The 25,261-nt window shown below is 38.7% G+C and overlaps 1 protein-coding gene across 3 annotated transcripts in view; it reads left to right on the top strand.

Annotated features, from left to right (window-relative positions):
* The window catches only part of stat6 (signal transducer and activator of transcription 6, interleukin-4 induced), a 60,536-nt gene that overhangs the window by 30,888 nt on the left and 4,387 nt on the right, over positions 1-25,261 (top strand). For all 3 annotated transcript variants that reach the window (XM_047362400.1, XM_047362419.1, XM_047362410.1), the window contains exons 6-21: positions 422-522; positions 2,122-2,270; positions 3,551-3,667; positions 3,844-4,011; positions 9,830-9,917; positions 10,007-10,129; positions 15,417-15,509; positions 17,830-18,033; positions 18,110-18,204; positions 18,298-18,428; positions 19,109-19,258; positions 19,363-19,423; positions 20,429-20,467; positions 20,933-20,980; positions 23,259-23,297; positions 25,172-25,255. In XM_047362400.1, the coding sequence (XP_047218356.1) occupies positions 422-522; positions 2,122-2,270; positions 3,551-3,667; positions 3,844-4,011; positions 9,830-9,917; positions 10,007-10,129; positions 15,417-15,509; positions 17,830-18,033; positions 18,110-18,204; positions 18,298-18,428; positions 19,109-19,258; positions 19,363-19,423; positions 20,429-20,467; positions 20,933-20,980; positions 23,259-23,297; positions 25,172-25,255 (1,690 nt within the window). The remainder of the gene's footprint in view (positions 1-421; positions 523-2,121; positions 2,271-3,550; positions 3,668-3,843; positions 4,012-9,829; positions 9,918-10,006; positions 10,130-15,416; positions 15,510-17,829; positions 18,034-18,109; positions 18,205-18,297; positions 18,429-19,108; positions 19,259-19,362; positions 19,424-20,428; positions 20,468-20,932; positions 20,981-23,258; positions 23,298-25,171; positions 25,256-25,261) is intronic.

The following is a 25,261-nucleotide window of genomic DNA, read 5'->3' on the forward strand; positions in this document are numbered from 1 at the left end:
AAGTGCAAATGTAAGTAATTAGTGAATTCATGAACAGATGTAAAATATGTTTATGCATCTTTTTTTAATATAATTAATAGTACATGTAATAAGTGACAGAATATGTGTTTCGCATGCCATTTGTGAGGTATGTTTGAAATTCCTTTTATTATTTGTGCCGGGTTTAATTACCCATATCTCCTGCACTTGTGCCTTTGATTTTGTATCTGTGGCTTTCTCATATCCAGCGAGCCAAAATGTTCTCAGTTTTAAGCTCTTGCTTTTTATGTTTACCTTAGTAATGTCACGAGTAATGTCCAGAGCATGTGTAGAGAGCACTGACTTGTACTTATCATACATGCAGTGGTGTGCAGCACTGTGCAGCACTGTGCAGACACCGCTTAACATGTCACATACTAATACTAACTGTTTTTTTCCACAGCCATCTATCAGCAGAATCCATCGGAAATGAAAGATAGAGAAATGAAGGCGGTCATGAACAAAATCAAGGCGCATGAGTTTGAGCGACATAGATTATCCATGGTGAGACAACATTAATGCCACTTTGATTCCAGAGAGTAATAGCATTTAGGTCAATATTCCTTGACTACCTCATGTATTCTGTGCTCATTTGGAGCTTCTGGTATGCACATCTTTATATATAATATTACATATAGTGAAGACGTAGGTACCTGGTGAAAGCAGTGAACCATAATCCTAATGTGGTCCAACATTGTCCTTATATTTATTGTTTTTGTTGTAGAACTACGGCTATCTTATATTAGTGTTGGGTTTCCCTGGATTTGCAAGGAAGTGTAGCAGTTGTTTGGCTCATGTTACACTTTCCTACCAAGTTTCATGATATTTCACATTTTTTGTGTAACCCAGATATGATTACACACTAAACTATGATCTAATATTCTTTTTAATGTAATGAATGACCACAAACCAGAAGCTGAAATGTATTTTGTAAGGATTTTTTGTGATAAACCAACACAAAGTAGTGCATATTGTGAAATGAATGGAAAACTATCCAGAGTTTTTACATTTCTCTAAAAACAAATATCTTGAAACGTGTACTAACCACACGTGAGTTAATTTCATTTAGGGTCAGTTTTTGCTGCAATTAAAGCTGCAAGTCTATTGGGTTATCTTTCTACCAGGTTTACACATCTAAAGACTTTGGTTGTTGTTCTTTGCAAAATAGCTAAAGTTCAGTCAGATTGGATGGAGAGTGATTGTCGGTAAACATAAATTTGAAAGTTTTGGCTCAGATTCTTAATTACCTTTAGATTCGGACTTTGGGCCATTCTAACACTGTCCATTTTCCTATAAATGATATCCAGCTTAGCTGTCACTATTGAAGAGAAGCATCCCCACAGCACGATGCTTCCACCACCATGTTTCATAGTAAATGTTTGTTCAGGGTGATGTGCTCTGGCTTGTGTTAAACTTTTAATTGGGCTCCTCATGGCTCTCTTTCTCCTTTTTTTTTTTTCTTGCCACTCATCCATAAGGACCAAATTTATGAAGAGGATGACTAATTCATGACTAGTTCTCATGTGGACAGATTTTTCCATCTAAACTGTAGATAAACTCAGATTATTGCTGTTTCCTGTTTAGGTGGACAGCCATGTCTTGCTAGGTTTGCAGAGCTTTGTGAGAAGTCCAAAGCTCTAGATACTATTTTATAACCTAACTCTACTTTAAAATTCTCCACAACTTTCTCCCTGGCCTGTCTACTGTGTTCCTTGGTCTTCACGATGCTATTGGTTCACTGATGTTCTCTAATAAACTTCTGAGGCCTTCACAGAACAGCTGGATTTTTACTGAGATTAAAGAACACTCAGGTGAACTTATTTTAATTATGTGACTTCTGATGGAAATTGGTTGCACTGGGAATTGTTTAAAAGCATCAGATTAAAATGGTCTGAATACAAATGCCCCACTATTGAGATTTCAGCCTGTAAAAAAAATAAAATTTCAGTATTGCTTCCCTTGCATTTCAGAATTATACACTACCAGCTGCTGACTTGTCTATCCATAGCATATTTGTCTGTTTTTTTGTCCATTCTATTACTGACCAGAACTGTTTTGATCTTGGGTGTTAGTGTCAATATGTTCCTTTGGTTGTCTTTGCAGGAGCGTAAGCACCTGCTGCGTGACTCTGTGGAACATCTGAAAAAGTCACAGGATAATTTCCTCAGCGCACTGAATGCATGGAGGTGGGAGCAGCACAAATCCATTATAGGATATCCTTTTAGTGATGACCTCAACCCTCTGCAATCCTGGTGAGGTTCCCTCTTTCTGCTTGACTATAACTGCACTAAATGTCCTGACAAACAAGCTCACAAACAAAAAGTTGTTTTTCTTATCTACCAGTGTCAATTTATTAATCTGAAGGGAATTACCTTAGTTTTCCATTGAACACATTAAACACTGAAAACATCAGGAGATTTATCATTTCAGCAGCAACGTCTCACAGTGCATGCAAAGCAGTCAAAAAAAACAATAATCTTTAATAGTCCTGAGTTTGGAGGCGTTTGCCAAGAGTAATGAAAAAGTTAACAGATTTAACAACGACTAAAAAAAGAAACATATTTGTGAACACTGATGCTGACCTTGTTTAGCTTATACAGCTTTCCTTCCTCTTCATGTATTGATATTATCTATTGTGCTTTTGCATTCATTGCATGCTGGCTGTGTTTCTACGGCTTTTGTGTTATATTTGTTGTTATAAATATGTTTCTTTGTTTTAATAGTTTCTGAGATCTAACGTTTGAAAAGGCTAAACAGAAACTGTACATTAGCCTTTGGCAAGAAGGCAGATAGAAAACAACAGTGTGGTATTGTTTTAAATAAATAAATAAAAAAACATTTGTATTAACAAAAAATATCTGTTTGTTTTTGCAAAATGGTGAAAAGCTTTTAAACATAGAATGATTGATGAGTGTTATTATGAAGTGATCAGAAATTATATTTAAGCTTCAAAAGTGTCACGCAGTACAGTGGTGAAGCAGTTTGTATCATGTTCATAACCACTTGGTGTGAGATTTGTACGATTTATCAAATCCTCTACTTCAGGGGTGTCCAAAGTGTGGCCCGGGGGACATTTGCAGCCCCTGAAATAATCTTGTGTGGCCCCTGATTGCAGGTCCAGAATAGTACAAATTTGTCCCTCCAGCAAATGGACCTGATGTAGACAGCCAGTTTTTGTAATAGATTAGAGAGATTTTTAATGACAAATTCATACGTTTTGAAAGGGTCACAACTAATCAAGCGACTTTTTACTCAGAAACAGATTTGGGCACACCCAAAGAGTGTTCTCATTTTTGCGGCTGGGAATAAACTACAAACATTGCATAGACCAACAAAATAGACCCAACAACTTTCTTTTATTAAGACAAACGTCTGAGACCCTTCTTCTGACCTACAATACTTCATTCTTTTCTACTTTTTTCATTTAAACATCGAATGCTTTATTTATTGCTGAGCAGCTATAAAGAATAATTCACAATGAAAGTATTTTGTGTTTTTAATCTGTGGTTTTTGTATGTGTCCTGTTTATCAGGTCTGAGCAGCTGCTTGTGGTGAACAGTAGCCTTAGACAGGAGTTGATGCTGGTTCATGAACCCCTCTCAGACATTGATGAAGGGCTGAAGGCGCTTCTCAAGGTTCTGATTGAAAGGTAGCGCTGCACACCCATCACACACGCACATTTATTCTCTTTCTCAAATTCTATGTTCACCTGATATCAGTTATTTAGCTCAGCATTTCTCTCTTGTTTCACACACACCCTAGGTAAATACACCTTGTAAAGAAGATTTTTTTTTTTCTCATTAATTACATTTCTTACTTTCGCAGCTCTTTTGTTGTGGAATTACAGCCCCCTCAGGTCATTAAAACACAGTCAAAGTTCTCAGCAACTGTGAGATATCTGCTGGGGGAAACACTAATACCTGGAAAGCCTGTGACAGTGAAGGCACAAATTATTAATGAACTCCAGGCCAGAAGCATGGGCGCTGCATTGGGGTGAGTAACAGACTAAGCAACACATAGCTTTTTAAGATATTTGCTATTTTTTAACTTCTCTAATGCTTTTGAAAAGAGGCAGGTATTTGAAATGTTCATTAAAACCTTTACTTATAAACATTTGCCAGGAAATGTTAAAAGTAATTGTTATTGGCTGCTGTAATGTAACAATACAAATCAGAATAATACATTGATAAAGGGAACATTGAAATAACACATCCTAGATCTGAATGAATGAAATATTCTCATTGAATACTTTGTTCTGTACAAAGTTGAATGTGCTGACAACAAAATCACACAAAAATCATCAATGGAAACCAAATGTATTAACCAGTGGAGGCCTGGATTTGGAGTCACACACTAAATTAAAGTGGAAAAACACACTACAGGCTGATCCAACTTTGACGTAATGTCCTTAAAACAAGTCAAAATGAGGCTCAGTATTGTGTGTGGCCTCCACGTGTCTGTATGACCTCCCTACAACGCCTGGGCATGCTCCTGATGAGATGGCAGATGGTCTCCTGAGGGATCTCCTCCCAGACCTGGACTAAAGCATCCACCAACTCCTGGACAGTCTGTGGTGCAACGTGACGTTGGTGGATGGAGTGAGACATGATGTCCCAGATGTGCTCAATCAGATTCAGGTCTGGGGAACGGGCGGGCCAGTTCATAGCTTCAATGTGTTTATCTTGAAGGAACTGCTGACACACTCCAGCCACATGAGGTCTAGCATTGTCCTGCATTAGGAGGAACTCAGGGCCAAACGCACCAGCATATGGTCTCACAAGGGGTCTGAGGATCTCATCTCAGTACCTAATGGCAGTCAGGCTACCTCTGACGAGCACATGGAGAGCTGTGTGGCCCTCCAAAGAAGTGCCACTCCACACCATTACTGACCCACTGTCAAACCGGTCATGCTGAAGGATGTTGCAGGCAGCAGATCGCTCTCCACGGTGTCTCCAGACTCTGTCACGTCTGTCACATGTGCTCAGTGTGAACCTGCTTTCATCTGTGAAGAGCACAGGGTGCCAGTGGCGAATTTGCCAATCCTGGTTTTCTCTGGCAAATGCCAAGCGTCCTGCACGGTGTGGGGTTGTGAGCACAACCCCCATTTGTGGACGTCGGGCCCTCATACCATCCTCATGGAGTCGGTTTCTAACCGTTTGTGCAGACACATGCACATTTGTGGCCTGCTGGAGGTCATTTGGCAGGGCTCTGGCAGTGCTCCTCCTGTTCCTCCTTGCACAAAGGCGGAGGTAGCGGTCCTGCTGCTGGATCGTTGCCCTCTTACGGCCTCCTCCACATCTCCTGGTGTACTGGCCTGTCTCCTGGTAGCGCCTCCAGGCTCTGGACACTACGCTGACAGACACAGCAAACCTTCTTGCCACAGCTCGCATTGATGTGCCATCCTGGATGAGCTGCACTACCTGAGCCACTTGTGTGGGTTGTAGAGTCCGTCTCATGCTACCACGAGTGTGAAAGCACCACCAACATTCAAAAGTGACCAAAACATCAGCCACAAAGCATAGGTACTGAGAAGTGGTCTGTGGTCCCCACCTGCAGAACCACTCCTTTATTGAGTGTGTCTTGATAATCACCAAAGATTTCCCCCTGTTGTCTATTCCATTTCCACAACAGCTGTGAAATTGATTGTCAATCAGTGTTGTTTCCTAAGTGGACAGTTTGATTTCACAGAAGTTTGATTTAGTTGGAGTTATATTGTGTTGTTTAAGTGTTCCCTTTATTTTTTTGAGCAGTGTATTAAAAGCTTGGCGTTCACCCTCAACCCTAAGTTGACCAGGGCAAATAATGACAGGAATGCAAAACAATAACAGCCTCTGGGACTCTTCTAACTTTACATTGGACATGGATATTCAGTATTGGTTTTAACAAAACTGAGAAATCCAGGTATTATAACTAAAAAATGGAAACCGAATAGAAGGCCTTTTACATTTTTCTGTAAAACTTTATAAAAACAATACAATTTCTGGTGAGGAACAAATCACAACCACCCTTATTCCCATGTATTCCCTCTTAAAATGGCTAAAATCACACACAGATGTTTAACATCAGGTGCACAGGATTTGAACATCATTATTCAGCATCTTGAAGGAGCGTTGCACGGTTTAAACCTCAGACATGTAGCTGAACAAAACACCATGGTGAGACGATGGTGAGTTTTACTTTGATGATCCGACTGAAGTTTGCAAGAGAGAATGTAGGCAAAGACGAGGACTTAAGGAACATTTTTATTGCGAAGAGGAAATTAAGATTAAATTATTTGGACACCAGAACTGAGAACATTTTGAGACCAAACCATTTAGAGCATTCCAGCTCTAAGGCATGGAGGTGTCATGGTTAGGGAATGTTTTGCTGCAGGAGGTGACCTCAGCTCAGTTCTGCTCAGTATTTACTGTGTATCAAAGGGTGATTGAGCAAAATGTGACACAGTCTGTAAAACAAAATTATGCTGAAACCGAACTGGACCCTGTAACATGACAGTGACCCAAAATATACCAGTAGATCTACCAAGGAATGGCTAGGAATTAAGAAACAGAAGGTCCTGGCCTGAGTCACAGCCCAGATCTTGATCTCATTGAGATGCTTCTGGGTGACTTGAAACAGGCTGTACATACAGGAAACCCATGAGAAATCTCACAGCTGAAAGTGCGAAGTGGGGGAAACTTTCCTCAGACTGATATACGAGACATTAGTCTATTAAAACTGATAGTTTATCAGTCTCTCCTGAAGTTATTTCAACCAAAAGAGCCAAGACCTGCTATCAGGAGGTAGGGTGTTCTCATTTAAAATACACATTTTTCCTTGTACAAGGTTAATATTTGGTGTGTACCTGTAATTAAAGCACATTATTTTCCAGACACAACCATTTGAGACAATCACTGTACTCTGCGTCACAATCTTGCAAATAACAAACTACTTAAAAGTTTACTTAGCACCTTTAGAACAATGGCTGAGGACGTTGATCACTGGGCAGCATTATGTGCAATGATAATATTTTTCTATAGGATCGTTTAATGGACTTCACTTGATCACCCACAGATTTTTAAAAGGCTATGGCCGCAGAGAAAACCCTATCTTTGGGGTGTCCAACTCCAGTCATAAAGGGGCTGGTGTCCTGCAACATTTGGATGGGTCCCAAGTCCAGAACACCTGGATTGCCTTCTCATATTCAAGTTCTACAGAATCCAGCTCCTCCTAATGACATTGTGATTTAGGTGTGTTGGCACACAGGAACATCTAAAGTTGCAGGACATTGGCCCTCGAGGACTGGAGTTTGACACCTGTGCAACCATAACTGTCAGTAACAAGGGAACACTGGTGATTTTCCAAAAATCACAGAATTTAAGATACAATAAGAATAAAAAACATTAAAATAATACAGTATGCATCAAAATAAACTAAAGAAAATCAAGTGTGAAAGTTAACAACTAAGAATAAAATCAAAATAGATTTCATGCAAATGACAAATAAATAACTAAACAAAAGTAAAACATGTAACTCCAATAAATAAAACTCAGATGAAAAGCTTTGTTAAAGAGATATGTTTTTTTCCAAAAATGAAAGGCAATTTTCTGGAGCCAGGCCAGCTAAAGTTAGTTGGATGGAAAATACATTGTGGTTGTAAAAGTGGGACTTTTTAAACTGAAGTACACCAGAAAGCCAGAAACTATCTTTGGCAAATGCCAGGAATATATTAAAAAAGATGGAACGAGGAAACAAAACCAAAGTGGAACATCTTAACATCTCTCAGTTTTTATTAGACATATTGGCAGCAAATGCATCTTAGATGCTAATGCATCTAAGATCAGTCTTTCACAAATAAACACACGAGAGTGTTCACCACTCACTGTGAAATGGATTGCATCAATCTAGTGCTTTTATAGCTTTGCTAAAGCCACATTCATCTGTTCAAACTTAGTGTGGTAAGCAAGCAATTTAACCATTTTAGATTCCCTCTGTTTTTGACACAATTGTATCAAATCACCAGATTTTAATATCACCTCAGTAAATACAAGTAGAAAAGCAATGTTCAAAAGATGCCTTCATTCTTGCATAGAAAAAAGCTATTTAAACCCACCGCACTGTATCTGAAAAAAGTACCTAAACTTTAAAACTGTTTATGCCGTTAGGCAGCAAAAACTGAACAAGAAGCATTTCAGATACTGTAACTGGCAGTAAGTGTTTTAGATCACTGTGGAGGAATTTTGGATCATTCTGCTTTGCAGAATTGTTTTAATTCAGCCACATCGGAGGTTCTTGTATTGGAATTGCCTGTTTTAGGTCATGCCAAAGCCTCTCAATTGCCTTTAAGTTTGCAGCGTTTTTTTTTTTAGCTATTTAGAGGTAAAAGTCTTTGGTTTGCTTGGATCATCCTCATGCATAAACAAAGTGCGCTTTAGCATAGCTTAAGCTCACAAACCAATAGACCTATATTCTTAGATAGGATTTTTTGCTGGAGAACAGAATTCATGGTGCCACTTAATTACAGCAAGTTGTCCAGGTTTTGACACAGCAACATAACCCCAGACCATCACATTACCACCACCTAGTTGTTTCAAACATTTCTTCTCTCATGTTGCTGGCTGCAGATGATGAGTCGTTAATGGATGCAGGTGTGCTAACGTTGCCAAATGCAGGAGTTGTAGCCATAAATCTGGGGCTGATGAGAATTGTGCGCTCTTCAGCCTTGAGAAACATCTTGTGCTTAACCAAATGCTTACTCAAATTAGAAGTATTCCTGCCGCTGGTCGCTTTATAGGTATCAGCCATGCTTGTTGATGGTACCAGCGGCTACTGACGTCATGACGTTCTTGTGCGTGCAGTGCTGTGTTCATGTCCGGCATGGAAAATCCCCCACTGTTCCACTCCCTCAGTATCACAATGATGCGTGTAGGTACTGAAACATGGTACCGTTTAATTTTCTGTGAATCAATACTTGGTAGTACCAACGGAATTCAGTCAGTACCTATAAAAGTTCCAAATTCAGTACCCATCCCTACCACCACCACATTTACTTGTAGTTATAATGTTCTTTTTCTAAAATGCTGTGTGAGCTTTTCTCAAGATGAACCAGGTCGCACACCTTCCAGAAGGTTACACGTTTTTCTCTTCTGTCCACCAAATATTTTCCTATAAGCCTTTTCTTTAGAACTCTGCCACAGATGACATTGTTGCCCAGTCTCTGTCTTATTGTTAAATAATGAACAATGAGTGAGGCAAGTCAGTTCTGCAATGCTTTATATGCTGTTCTGGGTTCTTTTGCGATCTCCTGGATGGGTCGTTGATGTGGTCTTGGACTAATTTGGGTAGGTTGACTATTCTATGTTTACTCCATTTGTGAAGAAAACATGGAACAGTTGTGGAGAGAGCTTAGCACTCACTGTTGTCACTGTTGTTTTGAATTTCTTTATTTCTTTAGTTTTTCAGCCTACTTCATGTTGTCATAAAGGCTCTATTTGTGTGGTTTCTTAATTGTATGGATGTGACAGTAATCAGACTTGGGTGTGACAAGTGAAATTCAGCTCTCCTAAAAATGTGGGAAAAGCTCATTAAGTTCATGACTTAACAAGAGGACTCAGTCACTAAGGGACCAGCTTAATTTGTATACCTTTTTTCCATAATGATATACAATTATTTTGAGAAAGAAAACCTCCAGACACCGTATTCTTAATTTAAATATTTGATTCATTTTGTGGAAACTGTGCACTAAATAAGGATTGTTTGTACTGTGATATTATGATCATCATACACTGCATTTGGGAAGGAATAATCTGACATTAAATTCTATTACACACAGTGAAAATGTCGGAGAACTCATCAACAATTCAGCTGTCATGGATAAAAACACAGCCACCAAGATCACACATGCCACCTTCAGAAACATGGTATTTACCGGTCCTCTTTCAGCATATCAAACATTTATTTGATTTTCAGTCTTGTTGAGAAATCTTGAGAAAGTCTTTTTCTTCAACAGTCCATTAAGAAAATCAAGCGAGCAGACAGAAAGGGAGCTGAATCTGTGACAGAGGAGAAGTTCGCTCTCATGTTCTCCACAGACATCTCCATCACAGGTTGTGACACTCCTTTCAGGATACAGGTTTGGCACAAACTTCATTTGCTTGACATTGTCCAACTACATACAGTCAGAAGCTTTCATAAACTTGTCACGGACATGAATGTCATATTCAAATTGGGCTTTGAATGATTTATTCAAACTAGAGCTGCAGTTCAGGTTCAAGATAATAAATTGCCATGAAGTTGCTGAAATTTGTGATAACTACAGTATATCTATATTGATTAACCCTCATTTTCTAAATACTTTCTTTACAGTTACACAATGTCCCTGCCACACTGGCAGGGACATTGTGGCATGAATTCTAGTAACTCAACCATTGAAGAAATTTTCCTGTTGTGGGCAATACGGGACATTAGAGTCCATTTAACTGGCTAAATATACAGGTCCTTCTCAAAATATTAGCATATTGTGATAAAGTTCATTATTTTCTATAATGTAATGATTAAAATTTAACATTCATATATTTTAGATTCATTGCACACTAACTGAAATATTTCAGGTCTTTTATTGTCTTAATACGGATGATTGTGGCATACAGCTCATGAAAACCCAAAATTCCTATCTCACAAAATTAGCATATTTCATCCGACCAATAAAAGAAAAGTGTTTTTAATACAAAAAACGTCAACCTTCAAATAATCATGTACAGTTATGCACTCAATACTTGGTTGGGAATCCTTTTGCAGAAATGACTGCTTCAATGCGGCGTGGCATGGAGGCAATCAGCCTGTGGCACTGCTGAGGTCTTATGGAGGCCCAGGATGCTTCGATAGCGGACTTTAGCTCATCCAGAGTGTTGGGTCTTGAGTCTCTCAACGTTCTCTTCACAATATCTCACAGATTCTCTATGGGGTTCAGGTCAGGAGAGTTGGCAGGCCAATTGAGCACAGTGATACCATGGTCAGTAAACCATTTACCAGTGGTTTTGGTACTGTGAGCAGGTGCCAGGTCGTGCTGAAAAATGAAATCTTCATCTCCATAAAGCTTTTCAGCAGATGGAAGCATGAAGTGCTCCAAAATCTCCTGATAGCTAGCTGCATTGACCCTGCCCTTGATAAAACACAGTGGACCAACACCAGCAGCTGACACGGCACCCCAGACCATCACTAACTGTGGGTACTTGACACTGGACTTCTGGCATTTTGGCATTTCCTTCTCCCCAGTCTTCCTCCAGACTCTGGCACCTTGATTTCCGAATGACATGCAGAATTTGCTTTCATCCGAAAAAAGTACTTTGGACCACTGAGCAACAGTCCAGTGCTGCTTCTCTGTAGCCCAGGTCAGGCGCTTCTGCCGCTGTTTCTGGTTCAAAAGTGGCTTGACCTGGGGAATGCGGCACCTGTAGCCCATTTCCTGCACACGCCTGTACACGGTGGCTCTGGATGTTTCTACTCCAGACTCAGTCCACTGCTTCCGCAGGTCCCCCAAGGTCTGGAATCGGCCCTTCTCCACAATCTTCCTCAGGGTCCGGTCACCTCTTCTCGTTGTGCAGCGTTTTCTGCCACACCTTTTCCTTCCCACAGACTTCCCACTGAGGTGCCTTGATACAGCACTCTGGGAACAGCCTATTTGTTCAGAAATGTATTTCTGTGTCTTACCCTCTTGCTTGAGGGTGTCAATAGTGGCCTTCTGGACAGCAATCAGGTCGGCAGTCTTACCCATGATTGGGGTTTTGAGTGATGAACCAGGCTGGGAGTTTTAAAGGCCTCAGGAATCTTTTGCAGGTGTTTAGAGTTAACTCGTTGATTCAGATGATTAGGTTCATAGCTTGTTTAGAGACCCTTTTAATGATATGCTAATTTTGTGAGATAGGAATTTTGGGTTTTCATGAGCTGTATGCCAAAATCATCCATATTAAGACAATAAAAGACCTGAAATATTTCAGTTAGTGTGCAATGAATCTAAAATATATGAATATTAAATTTTCATCATTACATTATAGAAAATAATGAACTTTATCACAATATGCTAATTTTTTGAGAAGGACCTGTACAGGTACAACTCAAGAAATTTGAATATCGTGAAAAAATTTCAATATTATTTGTCACTCATTTCAGAAAGTGAAATTCCTATATTAAAGGTATTAATTACAGATAGAGTCCAGTACAAGACAGAGTCTTTGATTTTTTTAATTAATTTTGATGATTGTGGCTTTCAGATAACAAAGTCCCAATTGGGACAATGTCTCCGAAGATAAAAAAATATTACATAACAGCAATTTTAAACAAGCATTTTTTATGTTAAAATGTTATGCCCCTAAAAGGTCATTGCTAAAGAAGCTGGTTGATTACAGGGTGTTGCATCCAAGCATATTCATTGAAGGTTTATTGGAAGGAAAAGGTGTGGTAGTGTTGGAATTATGATTATTGATTAATTAATATTTATCAATAATTATAATTAAAAATCATAATTTGACTAAATTAATTTCTTAACCAAAGATCCTCATTTATGAATCGAGACCAGATATGTCTTCTGGTGTTGTAATTGTGGCTCAACGCCTTTGATAATTACAACCGTTAAATACTCAGTAATAATTAATAACTGTTACCAGAGATGTCACTGTTTAATCGACCGTTTCTGCCGAAACGTGTGGAACTTTAACCTTATTTTGACTGACAAATCACTCTTGCACAAACTAAACACAAAACGCCTTCTCTTTATCTACGTGAAAAGTTATTAAACCAATCAGCCTGATACAATCAGCTCTTCGATCCAATGATCTTCACCTACTCAAACATGCAAAGTTCTACACAAAAAGGGGGTAAAATATCTAACTAAACAAAACAAAGCAAAACAGCAGTGAGTGCATATGGAATCAACCAGCAGTTATGGCAAAAGTGATAATATGACAAGGGAATATGGTGTTGAACGAAGCTTTGGGAGCGCAGCCTACCAGAAAGTGTAGCTCAGTGAGATGAAGGCAGTCATAAACCTCCCCCCCAGCAAGGTTGTAAACCCCGAGGACAAAGGATAATAAAACTTTTGGCGGCAAGCCAGTAAGCAGTAAAGTTGAAGACAAAGAAAATGGTTGATTTTCACCATAAGGTTATTGTAGCTGTCCAGTTTCACAGCGCACCTGCGTGCAGGTGTTCGCATGGTAAAGACACACTTGCGAGACACGGCGGCCTCCAAATGTACCAGCAAGTTTCAAAACAATGGGATGCACATACAATTCAGAACACATTAGACTCTAAATGGTGACTCTAATCGCACTAAAAATCCTACTCTACCCTGCCCACGCTATTCCTAATAAAGAAATAAATAAAATAAATAAAAGGATGAGTTTTACTTTGTTCAAGTCTTCCTTCTGAGCAGAGGGATAGAGGAGGAGGGGGAAAGTTGGAAGTTAATGTGCGTCCACAGTTAACTTCGGGAAGAGCGGTCAATCTTCGTCCTTTGGCCTCCTTGGCGAAAAGGAAAAATATGATCTGACCATCAGCAGTCGACTAGAACCAAGCAAGGACGGAAAGTTGCGTCTCCTTGAAACTCAGTGGTTTTCGTTATGTGTTAAACTCACGTCTTCGATCGGAAAAGTGAAATTTCTGCCCTTCTCATTCCAAAAACCTCTTTCATTAATTTTTCGTTGGCCAACAAAGGAGAATAAATGAAGACTCCACGTGGGACCTCTTCTTCTCCAGAGGATGCTTCATGTCAAGGTCTCCAGCTGAAGGCGTTCTTTAAAGGGGGTCACCTTCCTTTATAATCTCCTGTGACGTCAGACTTGGGACGCCCCGTCATATCAGCCGCAGTGGCCGATGGAATTTGTAGTAACGGACTGTCCTGGATACAAAATGGCCGATGATGTTGGAAAGCATAGTGGCGTCCAGCAATGTGCAAATGGTCCAATATTCAGCAAACAAGTGGTCCAACAGTAGGAAACGGTGCACCAGATCAAGGATAACAGCATCCTTGAGAGGATTCTCAAGCAAAATCCATTCAAGAATTTGGGAGAGCTTCAAAAGGAACGGACTGAGTCAGCACATCAAGATCCACAAAGCACAGATGAATTCTGCACGTGGTCTGAACCACAGGCAATGTCATATGTATCTTACCTGGGCTAAGGAGAAAAAGAACTGGACTGTTGTTCGGTGGTCCAAAGCCCACGTGCACCAGTGGTCCAGATGAAAATAAAGTTTCCATTTAATTCATTTTTAAATCAAGGTCCCAGAGTCTGGAGGAAGAGTGGAGAGACACATTTAAAATGGTTTGTTACCTGCCTTGACTTTTGAGCATATTAAACAACTTTTTAGTATCTTTCAGATCGGCACTTTCCAGAAATTTTATGTTTGCCTGCTTTGTCCTACATTACAGCTGTTTTTATGTGCACTTGCAATCGTTATCCTGATGGAACACCCAGTTGTGTCCATGCTTAACCATCTAATCCAAACTGTCACCTTCAGATGAAACAGGATTGGTTAGAATGATCAGGGACAACCCAGGAGCCAATAAGACTCAAGCCTGCCACAAGAATTAGAAGCTACTGGAACACCAGTGTTACTGTGCACAATGAAGCGAGTTTCACTCTATGGACAGAGAGGTTCATGATCAATAAAGAAACCAGGCTCCAATCTTTTCCCTTCTGAATTATTTCAGTTGCAATGGACACGGAGACAGAAACAAAAAAGAAAATAGAAGCAAGAAAGAGAGAGAGGTCACACAAAAAGGAAAAAGGGAAAGAATGAGAAAATAATAGAGGAGAGAGAGATGGGTTTCAAACCTAAGAACAATGTACCAACTATCAAGCATGATGGAAGCATCATGCTTAGGACCTGTGTTGCTGGTGCTTTGCCAAATAGAATAATAAAGAAGGAGGGCTACCTCCAGCTTCTTTAACTGAATCTCATCTCAACAGCTAGATGTTTGAAACTTGGACTGATTGGGTGTTGATATTAAGCTTCTGGGTTGCCCTGAACTATACTATTGGGTTTGGTTAAACTCTACCAGTTGTGATAAGAAGTGTGGTCAGAGATGCCAGGATAGTGCATATATTTGAGCTTGTATGTATAATTTTGACCCAGTGTAGATTAGAAAAACTCCACTCTAAACCCAGTCTTGTATATACACTTAATGATTTTTTTCACTGAAGCTCTTTAAAGAAAAAGAACAGTTCAAAATATTATGAAACTTTTAATATGACATTTATGGTCATGATGAAGTTCTGTAAACGTCTGACCAGAACAGCAACTTTTCCCAAGATTTATCCATTTAAGCTCTCACTGAAATAAAAACTATACACAGTAAATGTCATAAACATGATTTTCATTGTATCTTTAACATCATCATCATCATCTGATGTCACTTGTTACAGATGATCTCTCAGCCTGTGGTCATCATTGTTCACGGCAGTCAGGACAACAACGCAGTAGCCACCATCATATGGGACTGTGCATTTGCTGAACCAGTAGGTGTCAAGTTATTGTTTGGTTTCAGTTACCCCTTTATGTACCTGCAACTGTTTCTATGTCTCTTTCCTTAGTCATCTGTAAAATAGTACACCCTCCTATGTTTGGCATCTTGCCTCTGACAGTTGTCACTGGCAGTTACCCAGCCTCAGTGGAAGAATATACTAGTAATTCCAAGTTATGCAATGATAATTATTTACTAAGGAAGAGATTAAATGAAAGTGTAAGAAAACCCTTTAAGTTTACATTTTGTATGACATTTACTGCCTTCCTTTGTATCCAGTGTTTACCTGTTTTTATATTCCCAGTCATAAAACTGTGAGGTTTGGATTTTTTGCAGTGTTCTCAATCTAGTGTGTTGAGAGATTTCCATTAAATGGTTAACACCAGTTTACCTAAGCACTGATTACCTACAGCTGTAGATTAATACATTACTTTATCCTTCCTATAGTGCATAGTGTTCACCAAGTAAGCGGTGTACTACCTAATCCAGCCATCCTCGTGATCTCCCTTACCACACAAGGCTATTATCTTCCATTACACCGTTGTTCAGGCCATGAACACTACACAACCTAATTGTTTTGCCATAATTTGCCTGATGTATTTGTGGAAACAGGTGAAGGACATTACACACCTCACCCTTTTTGACCATCAGTTTCTTTTACATCCGATGTGCTCTTTGCCTTACCTTGTGTAAATTTTTGACAAGGTTGGCCACCCCATACACCCACTTATCTAATCAACATAAGGCCATAAGCAAGCCAAGTTTACGAGATCAATGTGATTTTTTTTACCCCAGATTTTCCACCCTTTATCACCTTGTCAGTAAAGAAAGGAAAAGGGGGCCAAATCCGGAAGCAAAAATGTGCAGCATCAGTAGACAGATATTTTTAGTTTTTTTCAGAGATTCAAATCTGTATTCTAGCTGAGCCTCTTAGTGACCTTCACACACTGCTCCTGAAGCCACTCCCTTGATATCTTGGCTGTGTGTTTCAGGTCATTGTCATGGCATACAATGTTGGTTTTAAAAGGAAAACTGTGGGATGGCATCATCACCTTGTGGTCCACCCCATTAAAGAGAGTCATTGGAGGCATCTTGATGTCCTCATGATTCCATCCTTTGAGCCTTTGTAGCTGATACATCTAATATTTGTGACACTGAAGACAGCCATTCTGTTGGCCCTTCCCTCAGCTAAGCGTATGTGTGAGTTTCAGCCTTTTTCAATGCGTTCTTTCTTCCTTGCCTTCTTGCTAATCTTACCCTATCTTTCTTCTCTCCTACTTTCCTTCCTAGTGTTCCCCTTGCTTTCTTGTGTCCTTCTAGACCTGCATGCTCATGTCTTTTCTCTATTTATATCTTCTTTCCTACCTTCCCTCATTCCTTGTGTCCTCCATTTCCTTCCCTCCTTTGGTCATCCTTTCTTCCTTCCTTACTGTCAGAGTTAGACACACTGATAAACTCAAAGAAGGTATGCAATGAAGACACAAGCGAGTCAAAGTTATCCTTGGCTGGCCAGGGAGAGACAGTCCATCCTCTCAGAGGAGCTGCCCTGAAGCCCACAGCCTTTAATCAAAGAAAGGAAAAGAAACACTCATGTTATGGCATCGTGGGTGTGGCTACGCACAGTTTCACAAATACAAGTTCCACTGAATAAAACTGGTTCTGTCCAGATACTGATACAGCACACATGTCCACATCTGGCATCCAAGGACACGTAAATTGGATGGGGTGCGAACAGCCTGCTTCCCAAACTCCTCCGCACACACGCAAGTTCCTGCTCAGTCTGCATAGCAACCACCCAAATGCAACTCTAAGACAAGATGACAATTCTGTTAATAGTTCATAAAAGTACATCAAAGATAAATGTAAAAAGTATTCAAACCACTTCTATCAAAGTTAACCAAATTAAATAATGGTAAATCATAAGGATAAAGAACCTTTTTAAACTAAGCAATGATAATTAATGTACAAATCTTCCAACACTTACTTCCTTCCAGCTTTCTATTTTGCAGATTACATACATAAAGCCAGTCTGCTGTATTTTTATTTGCATTAAATGTATAGTGAACCCTTGTATTTTATATTTAAAAAATACAAGTGCAAGGGACTGGACACTCTGGTAGGGGGGTCATTATTTCTCAATCTCACCTTTATGTCAAAGGTTATGGGGTCCTGTTCAGCAATAGACTTCAACCCCAGAAGGCAGTGTTTTTCACACTTGATAAAGGGCCAATTGATACAAATCAAAGCGGCTGCAGCCTCCAGATAGTCTGCATGCTCTTGTCACATCATGCCATATTTTCTGTTCCTGTCTTAAGGACCGGGTGCCCTTCGTCGTTCCAGACCGTGTACTTTGGCAGATGATGGTTGAAACTCTGAATGTTAAATTTCGCTCAGAGGTCCAGACAAATCATGAACTTGATGCTTACAACAAGCACTTCTTGGCCCAGAAGATTTTCGACATGCCTGGCTATTCGGATGACTTCAGCCAGATGATGGTTACTTGGTGCCAATTTAATAAAGTAAGAAGTGCGTTGTAATTTTTTTTCCTAGACATGAGCTGACATTCTAGTCTAAATGATACCTTTAACCTTACAGGAGGTCCTCATGGGTCGAAGTTTCACTTTCTGGCAGTGGTTTGATGGAGCAATGGATCTGACCAAGAAACATCTGAGACCCTACTGGAGTGACGGGTGAGAAGACGCTTCTTGTCTTTGAGTCAATAATGTAGGCATTCCATAATATTCAGTTGCAATGACCAATGTTTGCTATGTTTGCTCTACTAGGCTTATATTTGGTTTCATTGGGAAGCAACACGTGCACCTGATTCTGAAACAGAGTCCCTCTGGGACTTTTTTACTTCGCTTTAGTGACTCGGAGATTGGAGGCATCACCATCGCTTACGTGGCTTATGAGAGTAAGTGTTGGCTTGGCAGTTTTGATTACATTTAGTTTAAACCGTGTGCACCATATGGTTATATGGATTACTTGAAAGCTATTTGTTCAAATGCATTTCAATTCAGCTCTTTTTACTCTGATACCAGTGATACAATTATCTAATATCTGATCCAGTACAACAAGTCAGCTTCAGAAGTAGAAATATGGCTGTGCTTTGTGAAGGCCTCAGAGGTTTCAGAGAACATTGGTAAACAGACAGTATCATAAAGACCAATGAACACTGCAGACAGGTCAGGTATAACATTGGGGAGTTTAAAGCAGAGTTAGGCTATAAAACAATATTCCAAGCTTCAAAACATCTCACACAGCTCTGTTCAATCCTTTGTCTCAAAATGGTAGGAGGATGGTATTACTTCAAACCTACCAAGACCTTGCTGTCAGAACCTGACAAGCTGAGCAAGAAGAGCATTAATCAGGGAACCAGACTTAAAGCCTAATGGTTACTCTGGAGGAGCTGCAGAGATCCATAGCTGAAATACGAGAATCTGTTGACAGGACCACTTTTAGTCAAAAACGTGGCAAATCTGGCCATTATGGAAATGTTAACGTTTGTAGATTTAAGGGTCAAAATGTTGAAAAATTCAACAAACTTGAATATTTAAACATTATCATTGACAGATTAAACATATGTTTCTCTAGACGGGATGCCGGTGATCCAGAACATCCAGCCTTTCAATAAGAAAGATCTTGAGATACGCTGCCTGGGAGACCGCATTCGGGACATTGACGAGATATTGTACCTGTATCCTAACTTGCCAAAACACGATGCTTTCAAAAAGTACTACTCAGGTAAGGTTGTGCAAAGTGACCAGAGACAGCATTATGTTAATTTTAAAATGCTTTGTTGTAGAGTCGTTAACCAGAGGGGGATTTGTTTGTCTTGTTTGAAACAGGGCGTCAACAGCCAACCAGTTCGGGCTACATTCCTGTGACTCTGCAAACTAAAGTTGGCTCGTAAGAAGTTAAAAAAACTTTATTTTTATTTTTATTTTTATATATATATACAGTGCTGGTCACATTCATTAAAAATCCTAGGAACGCTGTGCAAAAATGCTTCAAACCAATTCATTATTTAAACACACGCTTAAACACACAAGCATGGGCAGCATCAGCATATAGATAAGTGATAAGCCTTATAACTGCAGGAGTTGATCAAAATCTATTGATGAAAAGTGATCAAAAAGTATATCCATGTGCTAAAAAATTATATTGGTCTCATAAAATAAAATGTATTATTTTGAATCAGTCTCAGATCTGACCGTCTGAAGGGTAAATCTGTTCTTCAGGGAGTCTTAGTTGCATGAAAGGAATGAGAGGAATATATTATGATATGATATTTATTCTCAGAGCTGAAGTAGTATATTGGATCTGGTCACTAAAACAACAAATAATTAAACTATTATTTTTCACACTAACATAATGATCATTTCATTAACATGATATAAACATGAAATCTTAAAGGTTTGAGAATGAATAAGATTTTCTTTAGTTGATAAAGGACTTAACTTTATCAAAAGTATCTATCAATGTCTTCTCTCTTTCTCTCTGTGATATGGTAAACTCTAGATTCCCAAATTTAATTTGGATTTTCTTGATACCTTTCTTAAATTTAGAGAAAGCTTGGAAATTGTTATGTTTTGATGCTTCCTTTAATTTGATTACATTCCTTCAGGAGGGAAAGAAAACAATTACATTATTGATACCCCTGCTGTCAATACTTCAGATGACAACCCCTTTGAACCAATAGAGAGAGAACTTAAGCTTGCTCATGTTTGTTTAAATCATGTTTATTTCACAGTACTGTGCTGTGTTTTAATATGGCTTGGTTTTAATAATCTGTGTCCTAATTGTTCCGCAACATTTTTATATACATTTGTTCAACAAGAAGCCTTATTAAAAAGGCTGAAATCATTGGGAACTCATTATATACGCTATGTGTGTCTGTTTCTGTGTGTATAGTGAACCCAGCGTCCTAAATGTCGATGGCAACACCTTCCCGTAAGATTCATTTTAATTGTGTCACTTTCTCACTCTGGTCAGACAGTTGTTTGGCTTCAGCCACATTTTTGTCTGCTAATTCAGATTTGACTTGCACTCTCAGAATGTTTTTTAAATGACCAAAAATGTTTTAAAATCCTAAAAGCAGACATTTTAAGCAAAGTCGGCATAATAAACATGTCTAACTAAAACCTTAGCACTGCGTTCCTTTCTGGATACTGTTTAATGTTCAGTTATATTAAAATGATTCTCCAGTTTATGCCTAGGATTACTCATGTTGTTTTAATATTGCTTATATTTTTAGGATATTTTGAGATGTTAATTTAGGAAAGTCTTAATAAAATTAATAATCATAATGATAATTCAATAGCGCAGTTGTTAGCACTGCAGCAAGAAGGTTCTTTGTTGATGTTTTTTTCTAGTTTTACTTTGATAACTTTGTTTTCTTTGAACTTAAATCTGCAGAACTTCACTTTCACCTGATAATTTGCCAGACTTGAATAGCCTCCCGATGTAAGTGTTATTTCAACAGTTTTTTCTCTACCTAATAATACCCTCTAAATAACAAATATTCCATCATTTTTTGCATGTTCATTCAGTAAGGATTCAATGCTTGCTGCTAAGAATAGAGAGATCATTTATGTGCTTTGTGTGGGACCGCAGTGTATTTTATACCACCTCACAATTTAGATAATTGGGAGGTGGTATCGTGTGTTTTGATTGGTTAGAGGGCAGCAAAAGGAGGGGATCACCCAGGACTGCAGTGGAAATATACCTGAACACTCTCTACTGTTACTTTTCATGTAGAGAAGTCTTAATGTAAATCAAATAGGCATGAGCCAATATGAATTTATGTTTGCTTTTGATTTATACACCCAAACAAAAATCTAGAATAACCAAATGATCAAATTTAGTTGTAGTAGCCTGATTTGTATTTCTTATATGTGAGGGAAAAGTGCACAAGTCTTCTTTCAGCCAGCTCACTTGCAATGGCATAAAATTTGGTGGAAAAACAACCCAATATTACTTCATGCTACAAGTTGCCAGAGTAAGTACTGCTACAACAGTACTTACTCTGGCACCTCTTTTAAAGAAGTCTAAACCATAGAACCGATAAAATAGAAAGTTGCTGTAGTGAAACTTAAAAATTTGTTTTACCTTTGAACTGGTAATCAGCCTAAAATCAAACTTGTGTTGATCCTGCAGTAAATAAAATGGTTGTATGTGTTTTTAACCAATAAAATGTGATCTTTATGCAGTTAGCATCTTGATTTGGAATTTGCCCTACACTTGCTGGGACTCAAATAGAGAAAAAAATATCTAATTGATTAGATCCCTTGTAATGTAATTTGTGCCTTTTTATCCAATAGCAATATTAACAGTAAGTTTTCCAGTTCATATAAATGTTGGTTGAAAACTTAATCAATAAATAGATACAACCCCAATTCCAAAGAAGCTGAGACACTGGTTAAAACGTAAATAAAAACAGATTTCAATGATTAGCAAACCTTGTTCAACCTATATGCAATTGAATACACTACTAAGAAAAGATATTTAATGTTTATACTGATAAACTATGTTTTTGGTTTTTTTTGCAAAAATTTACTCATTTTGAGTTTGATTCTTGTAACACCTTCCAACAAAGCTGTGACAGGAGCATGTTTACCACTGTGTTACATCACCTTTCCTTTTAACAACACTCAATAAGCCTTTGGGAACTGAGGACACTAATTGTTTAAGCTTTGTTGGTGGAATTCTTTCCAATTGTTGCTTGATCTACAACTTCAGTTGTTCAACACTCCGGGGTCTCCGTTGTCATGTATTGCACTTCATAATGTGCCACACATTTTCAGTGGGAGACAGGTCTATACTGCAGGCAGGCCACTCTAGTACCCGCACTCTATTAAAACGAAGTCACGCTGTTATAACACCTGCAGAATGTAGCTTGGTGAAATCAGCAGGGACGTCCCTGAAAAAAATGTTGCTTGGATGGCAGCATATGTTGCTCCAAAACCCGTATGTACCTTTCACCATTAATAGTTCGTTCCTCCCCCAGGGGTAAGATGTGGGTCAAACTTGGACCAGTACCAATCAAGCAATCTTGACAGACATTAGCTAAAACAAAGTACAGCACTTCTCAGGGCACGGCCTTAATCTCCTTGGCAAGCTATAAATTTCAGGCTTTCTCACTTCATTAATTCATAAAATAAAAAAAACGTTTCGGGGCCCCTCAATGCGCCAGGGCCCTGGGCTGGTGCCCTGGGCTGGACCTCTGGCGTCCGTGCTTCCAGCAACATGCTTAGTATTGAGGTGTTACTGTAAGCCAGATGTGCTGCCATACTTGGTACATCATGTGCATCATCATTTCTGTAGCTCGTAAACGAATTTAAAGGGCATTACCACCTATTTGTCTGGAGTATGTGTTTCAGTGTTACCAGTGGGTCACATATGAGGGAAATGGGAAAGGCGTGATTTAACATGTTACTTTTTTAAAAGCATTATTTTTCCTGTACTTAATTAATCAAAAGTAATGCATCAAAAGTCCCGGTCCTTGTGTAGACTTATGATACACCGGGACATGAGATGTTTAATATTGTAAGCAAAATAAACTAATTCAGACCATGGTACAATTAATGAAAGTTAAATCCATCTCAAAGACAGTTACTGATCAAGGCAAACAAACAGTGTTCCTTTTTTATGTAATAGTGTGTAATGTCACTGCCACACTTGTTGCACTCTGTTTTGTTTAACTTTTGTTGACTATGTGTTTAAATTTTTTCCGCATGTGCAGTGTCCCATCAGATATATCAGACATGGACAATGACAGCATGTAAGTGTAGCTTTAATGCTGTTGTGCTGCACTGAAAACACTATTGTTGTTGACATTTTTACCATTAATGGGCAGAGGGAGCCAACATGAAAGAGCATTTAATATTTTATCATGTTTGTCTTTCTGTGCTGTTAAGGTGTGACAAATAAAATGATCTTGTTGGTGCTAAAACAGCCAGCAGGTTTTTAAAATGAGATATAAACACAAAGTAAGCATTGTCAGATATATTATTTAATAACTGGGCAACCTCTTCAGGAAGTTAAAAACATTGCTTCTATTGGAGCTAAGAAAATACCATTTCTTTTTGAACGTGGCAGACTTTAATCAAATATGGAGAAAGTTAGTCCGAACAGAAAGATTTGAGCTGCTCTAATCTCAAAAGGGTAACTGCTGACAACGGTTAATAGTGCAGACATTTAACTTAACCAAGGTGCACTTTATATTGTTTGAATCATGTTTGTTTTTTGTCACATTGTGTTTAGTTTAAAAAGCTCACTATAAACTAAAACACCATGTTAGAATACCAGTAGATAAATGAATGACTACCGTTTATAGCTTGATTAAACAGCCTTTTTGTTATGCATGTGAAGGTAAATATGAAAACAAGAAATGCCAACATTTCTATTCCTAGTTAATACAGTACTGTGACAGAGAATTTGTTCCCTTACATATCTCTTCTGTTTAATTTTTTTCAGTATTAAATGTTTCAGTCTATCAAGCTCATTTTTATATCAGACAAAGCAAACCTGAGTAAATATAAAATGTTCTTTCCAAATGATGTAATTTATTTATTAAGAGAAAAATAACTATCCCAACCAATCTGGACCTATATGAAAAAGTAATCACCCATCTCGTTAAATCATGAATTACCTGTGATTAACTGCATCTTTTTGGTTCAGTTTCACTGGCCACATCCAGGCCTGATTACTGCCAGATCTGAAGAATCAAAAGTAACTTAAATAGAACCCATTTGACAACAAGAAGTAAGCTAAAACAAAAACGTTTACAGTGTTGTCTAAGGTTTGGGACTCCACAGTGAGAGCCATTATCCATAATTGGAGAAACTCATCCAGGAGGTTACAAAGAGACACAGAACGTCTAAAGAACTGCAGACCCAACTCTACAAAGTTAAGGTCAGTGTTCATGATTCATCAATAAGAAGGAGACGGGGCAAAAGTGGTTCCAGGGCGAACAAAAAGAACACAAATGCCCATTTCACATTTGGCAAAAAAGCATCCCAATGATCTCCAAGATCTTTCGGAAAATATTTTGTAGACTGACGAAACAAGAATTATGCTTTTGTTTGGTCAGGCCCGTTACATCTGATGCAGAACTAACACATCAAATCTGAAAAACAATATCATACATACAGTCAAACACGGTGGTGGTACGGCTGCACAAAATATGGTTATCGCAATATAACCTTACACAATATACACATCGTGAAGTGGTATACCACTGGATATACCACGTCTACATAAAGGAGTGGACCAAGTGTCCACATCAATGTGACAGACTCATTGCCTGTTATTACAAACACTTGAAGGCCATGGGCAGTAATTTCTTTTACATGTCAGGCCAGGTTGGTTTGAATAGCTTTGTTAACCTAAAAGTTACACATATAATTGCATCGCATTTTGCTGTCAATCACATTTTGCATTTACTCAGGTTATTATTGTCTGATATATTTGATATATTATCAAAAACAAAAGAAATCTGTATGGGGATAAACACTTTTCTTTATAGCACTGTACTTTGCAACCTGACAGATCTTCTGAACCTTAGTGTAGATATAATGTATTAAATCAGGAATACCTGATTTAAAACTACAATAATCCTGCTTGTAAAGTGTCCACATGTGCGACTTCTTTCAGGGATCAATTCCAGGAGGCACTGGGGGCGTTACAGATTCCTGACAATGAAGAGTCCAGCAACCCTCCTGTCTTCCCTCTACACAAGTATAT

The sequence above is a fragment of the Girardinichthys multiradiatus genome, chromosome 1, assembly GCF_021462225.1.
Source record: "Girardinichthys multiradiatus isolate DD_20200921_A chromosome 1, DD_fGirMul_XY1, whole genome shotgun sequence".
NCBI classification, from domain to species: Eukaryota; Metazoa; Chordata; class Actinopteri; order Cyprinodontiformes; family Goodeidae; genus Girardinichthys; species Girardinichthys multiradiatus.